The following is a 5,526-nucleotide window of genomic DNA, read 5'->3' on the forward strand; positions in this document are numbered from 1 at the left end:
ACGTAAATATTACTCTAATACTAGTATGTGGGTTTGGGATAAGGAAGCCTTTCAAATCTCCTTAAAGAGTAAAAGGAATGAATGAATGGATAAAGTCAAAAGTAATTTGTTCACTGAATGACAATGGATAAAATCTAATTGGGAAGAGAAACATAAACCACCAGTAAGGAAAATTCTGATTTCAACTAAGTAAAGCCTTAAATCTGGTGACTGTTTTTTTTTTTTAATTTAAATGTACATTTATTTATTTTAATTGGAGGCTAATTACTTTACAATATTGTATTGGTTTTGCCATACATCAACATGAATCTGCCAAACACCAATAGAGTATACTATTTTTTTAATTTGTTCATCTTGTATTAATTTATCACACTCTTTCCAAGCATGTATTTATTATTTATATGGATTCTTAAATAGTTTTCCATTCTTTGACCTCAAAATGACTCAATGGAGGGAATGGGATGGTGACAATTTGTAAGTTTACAGTAATCAGAAACTAACAAATTCAAATCGTGACTAGTGTGCTTCTCCTTTTGTGACAAAAACACTTTTTATCTTACCCTTTTGATTACTAGTGTGGACTTCTCGTGATGCCACTTCCAGATGCCAAATAATTCCCATGATAATTCAAAAGCGTTCCTTTCCAGAGGTTACCAGACCTGTTTTTAAGCGGGAAAGAGTCTTTCCACGTACAATTCCAACGTCAAATGTTTCTGAAGGGCAAAGGCCATCAGCGTGCTTAGAGAGTGCATTCTGGTGCATAAATAATTCATGGCTGTATGCCACAGAAAAAGTCTGTCTAGTACCGAGATGTCCTCATAGCATCAATCTGCCGCCTTCCACTCCACCCCCAATATAGGGTTGTATAAGATTTGAGGCGTCTTTCTAGGGTTAAAATGCTAGGAAAGTCAAAATAAAGCCAAAGTAACATCAAGATACGATATGAAGTCAACTAACCTAAGAATGTTGAGGAACAACCAATAAAGAGAAGATCATCAGTGTAGCCTGGGTGCGTTCACAGAGTGAGAGATCATGGGAACCAAGTACTACACGCTCAGTGGCAGGGAATGGGGAAAGGGAAGCAATCCAAAGGAAGCTAGCGGTAGTAGTGGTAATGAGTGGGGCAGAGTGGCTCTAAACACGCGAACTGAAAGAGAAACCAAACGGTTTCTTTAACATTCCTTTAATCAAGCTAAAGGAAATGCATATTTTAAAAGAGTTTCCCCAACAGTAGTAGAGTAGGTAGGTTCACAGGTTCTCTCTAAAGTCAACTGGTCTTTGACTTTGCAGAAATGATGGGAGGGGGCATTGATGGATGGTAAACCAGGAGGACAGGTTGCCACTTTAACAGCACAAATGAGGTCTAAAGGTGTTGGGGGAGCAGGGCTTTAAAATTTCTCCTCTTCATAGGCTCAGGTAAACAATCTCAAGTATTATGAGCTACAGTTCAACAAAGACTCTGACAGAGGTGGGCCACCAGAGGTGGGCAAGTCCGGTTGGTCCCGCAGAAGGAGCTGGCATCTGGACAAAGCTGGTCGTCCCTGACCCCAGGAAAAGAGCTGCTCACCTCTCTGAGATTTTGTTTTCAGGAGTCCTCACTCAGGAAAACGCCCCTCTCTGGGGAGGTACAGGAAATTACAGGTCACATATATGGGGAAAACCACATCTTCGTTCTCCAGATTCACCACCTCTAGCTCTTCATCCTTTCCCAGGGAAAGCACCTGGAGTTCTGTCTCCTTCCGGAAAATGGCTCTTCCAGCCCTGTCCAAGGAGGCCAGGCGCAAGCGGAACGCGACCTTTCTCTGCCAGAGTAAGCTGACCCCGAGACCGCAGGACTTGTTCAGCGCGCTGCGCTTGAAAATGATGCGCCGGTTGGCATAGCACACCACCAAGTCCCAGCCGACGTTGAAGCCTGCCCACCGCCAGCTGCACTGCTTATCCCTGAGGAGCTGGCCCCCGCACCGCATGCTGGTCCTCTGGAGGTCGGACACGAAGACATCCACGGGCCCGAGGTCTCTGGTCTGCTCAGCCCGGAGGAGGGCAAGCCACTGCTCTTTGTACACTGGGGTCAGCCACGTGGCAGGGATCAGTGCATCCTGGTCGATGATGCGTGCTGACGGCAGGTCGCAGATCATGTAGGCAAGCCGCAGCTGCTGGAACGCTGGCACGAAGGCTCTGCCCTGCTCGGTCTCCAGGAAAGGGGTGCCCTCTGACTCCTGCCTGGACCTGGCAAACCACGAGTCGGCGTCAGGCAGCAGGTCTCTGCGGGGGCCTCTCCATGTCGGCTGCAGCTGCAGGAACATCCACTTTTTCAGCGTCGTGTACACATCCATCTCTACCTCCATCACGAAGAGCTCTGAAGAGGCAATGACCTCTTTCATGAGATCCAGGCTAACTTCTCTCAATAACTCCTCACTATGCTGGGTCATCAGGTTGTCCAGCAGCCACTGAAGACACATGGCCCTGATGTTCTGGAGTCCGTAGCTCTCAGCAGAGCAGTAGTAGCTGCACACGGTCTGATCACTGACCGTCTCCTTCATTATCTCTCCGCACTGCTGAATCAGCTTGTCCAGCTGCAGCATGCTGGCTGTGGCCAGCATGGGGACCACTCGACCGGGTGGGATGAGCACAGAGTTTCGGTACAGGGAACCTAAAGCCTCGTGCAGTGCCTCACAATCAATGTTCTCGTCAGGCATCTGCAACTCTACAGTATCCATGGTTGTCTCACGCCACGCACCACTGAACATGCTAGCAAAGTATCCTGACCGGCACAAGTAGACCTTGTGCAAGTTCCACTCCTTCCCCAGGGCACGGATCTGCACGTCACTCCCTTCTCCTCTCAGAAAAAGTGTCTTATAAACGGACTCTAAACTGTCTTTTGCTCGCTTCCTGTGAGGCGCTTTTGTGAGCTGCCCTTCTGGGCCTGTCTTCCGCTTGTGGCGCCCTTGGCTAGTGGTGGGTCTGGCCTCTTCGCTCTCCTCCCCTTCCTCTATCACTGCCACTGCTACCTCCTCGGCCTCCTCCTCCCCCTCAGGGGCACCTGGCTCCTCTGGGGCATGCCCCACTCTGTTCGAGGGCATCTGACTGTTTACTGCTCCCATGGCTTTTACCTCAGCGGTACAGAGGGCAAGCTTCCTCACCAGACGCAGCCGCCACTGGCACTAGCTCAGCCCACGGTGTCGTTGGATACGGCTGATGTTTGTGACGTCATCTTGGACGCCACGCAAAGCCACACCCACGAGGCTTTCCCCTACCCCTCCCACTCCCCATCACAGGATAAGTGCACTCTGTACCAGGAATTCCACTCTGCGTATCTTTCCCTCCAGGGATGATTTCTCTGCGGCTCCCTTCGTAGGATAATGGTGGAACAGAGGACTTTGTGTATGAATTTTCCCCATGAATCTTAAGAACATCATTTCCTCTTCCCCATTTGAAATAATTACTGATCACTCCTGTTTTTGGATAATTACGTCTTGGTTCCAGCTCTGTGCTCTATGCACCTTAATTTCTGTAATTATTTTCTTAGGTTATCCCATCATTTGCGGCTGTCAAAACATTTTCTGTGATAAAAGTGGCAATGTGTGCCCAGTCTTTGCTTTTGTCTCTATTTTAGACACCAGCTAAGCATGTAACAAACTTAAACACTGAAAGAAATGAGGAATGAATGAGATGGATTTTGATTTTTGAGGAAATTAATAATATTAAATACTGACAAGTGTTATATGCTAAACAAAGTATACGGTGTAGAGAGAGTGTGGACCTTTCAATGACAAGGAAAGTACAATGCAAGGGAAAAAACTTTGAAAACGGTAAGTCTCTCAGGTCATTTGACCTTGCCTGAGTAGAATGTTTGGGGCTTCCCAAACATTCCCAGTGGTAAACAATCCACCTGCCAATGCAGGAGACGCATGAGGCATGGGTTGGGAAGACTTCCTCGAGGAGGAAACGACAACCCACTCCAGTATTCATGCCTGAAAAATTCCATGAATAGCAGAGACTTGCAAACTAGTGTCCATGGGGTCGCAAAGATTCTGCCCTATTCAAATCATGTGAGTAGAATGTTTACACACTTTGAATAGGACAGGATAACCTTAAATCACATTTTAAATATTCTCTGTTAGATGGCTATAGAAAGTTGATAAGAAGGTCTATATAATGCTTCAGGTTGAGTGGTGCTTGGCATGAGACAAACATGAATACTGACTCTAGAGTTGTGACAGCTAATGGTGAATGGTGAACAGTGCCGCCAGATTCATGGTCTCCGAAGGAGAAGATTTAACTCGGGACCAAAGACAGTCTCAGTCACTTGGAGCATTGTGTAGATTTTATCTAAAGTGAAAGTGACAGAAAAAGCTTCAGACATAGACGTCAGAAGGGAGCAGGAGAGAACCCAACTCACTACTTTAAGCAAGGCGTTATACACTTCTCAACTAGCTGCTGAGACTAGATAAAAGATACCTCAAGACTTCGAGAATTTTTCCAGACCCTTTCCTGTAACATACCTCCTGGAATGACATCAGCACGAGATTAGCAAGAAGGAACAGGTTAACCCAGAGCTACAGCTGTGGAAGTTTTTACCCAGACCTTCTCCCATAACATATATCCAAAGCTTAAAAAAAAAAAAAAAAAAAGACATGTCCTTGAATAAGAGATACTGCTGCCTACGAGGCCTACATATCTATAGCAAAGAATGTGAAAAAGAAAGAATGTTTATCTCCTCCTTAAAGGGGCCTTAGGCTTTGACTCCTTATCAACCTGCCTAAGTTAACTCTCTCATTTCCCCCTTTTTATTTTGGAGAATATTGTTGCTGAGGGGAAAGGGGCAGAGAAATCTGTCAGTAACTGCTTCTTGCAGGTGAGGGGCACTGACCCTAAGTGGTTGAAGCAACATATTCTCCTTACCCTTTTACTTAGGGTTTCTGATCCAAGGGCCCCAAGTAGTAAATACACAGTTATATATGTAAGGAGCAAACAGCAAAAAACAGAATGATTACAATGATTGTAGTCAAGATAGTTTTTCACAAAGGAGAGCTTGTAAACCAAGATTGTATCTGTAACCATGGTGGAACATCAGGGGAGTCCATTTTGAAGAGTGGCCAGAATCTCTGCATCACTGTTACTTTGTCTGGGAAGCCATTGTATCCTTTAGAAAGAACAAACTAGATAAGTAGATTAAAAGGCAGAGACCAAATATCAGTAGATGAATTACTGTAATCAGCAGTCCAAGAATAACCTGCAAGAATCAGGTGACATTTGATAGTAACTTTGATCCTGGTCTGGATAGAGTCAACACTTGGGCTGCCCTATTTATAAGAATGGAGCCATCTGGCATATTCATATACATTTTGAATGTAGGTATAAAAAACCCAGTTAGAAGTAGTTGAAAGAATGAAAACCTGAAATTTAACAGACAAAATAAATCTTATAATTTCTTTTCAGGTGAATGAGTCTATAACCCAGCGTAGACAGGTGCTTGAGGTAGCCAGTTGTCAAAGTTTGTCCAGGTAGGCCTTGGCTTCTTACTGT

General features: G+C 45.2%; 1 protein-coding gene across 1 annotated transcript; it reads right to left on the reverse strand.

The window, feature by feature from the left end:
- Positions 1-1,167: 1,167 nt before the first annotated feature.
- Positions 1,168-3,727, reverse strand: LOC147340514 (germ cell-less protein-like 1). The gene has a single exon (XM_086388482.1). It carries the CDS (start codon positions 3,099-3,101, stop codon positions 1,596-1,598), a length of 1,506 nt encoding a protein of 501 aa, XP_086244608.1. The 5' UTR covers positions 3,102-3,727; the 3' UTR covers positions 1,168-1,595.
- Positions 3,728-5,526: the final 1,799 nt, after the last annotated feature.

Source organism: Bos grunniens, chromosome X (assembly GCF_055505025.1).
Source record: "Bos grunniens cultivar Pamir isolate PY7600 chromosome X, Bosgru_T2T1.0, whole genome shotgun sequence".
Lineage (NCBI taxonomy): Eukaryota > Metazoa > Chordata > Mammalia > Artiodactyla > Bovidae > Bos > Bos grunniens.

Excerpts from the sequence above, each read along its gene's own strand:
- LOC147340514 (XM_086388482.1), bottom strand. The coding sequence starts at position 3,101 with ATGGGAGCAGTAAACAGTCAGATGCCCTCGAACAGAGTGGGGCATGCC.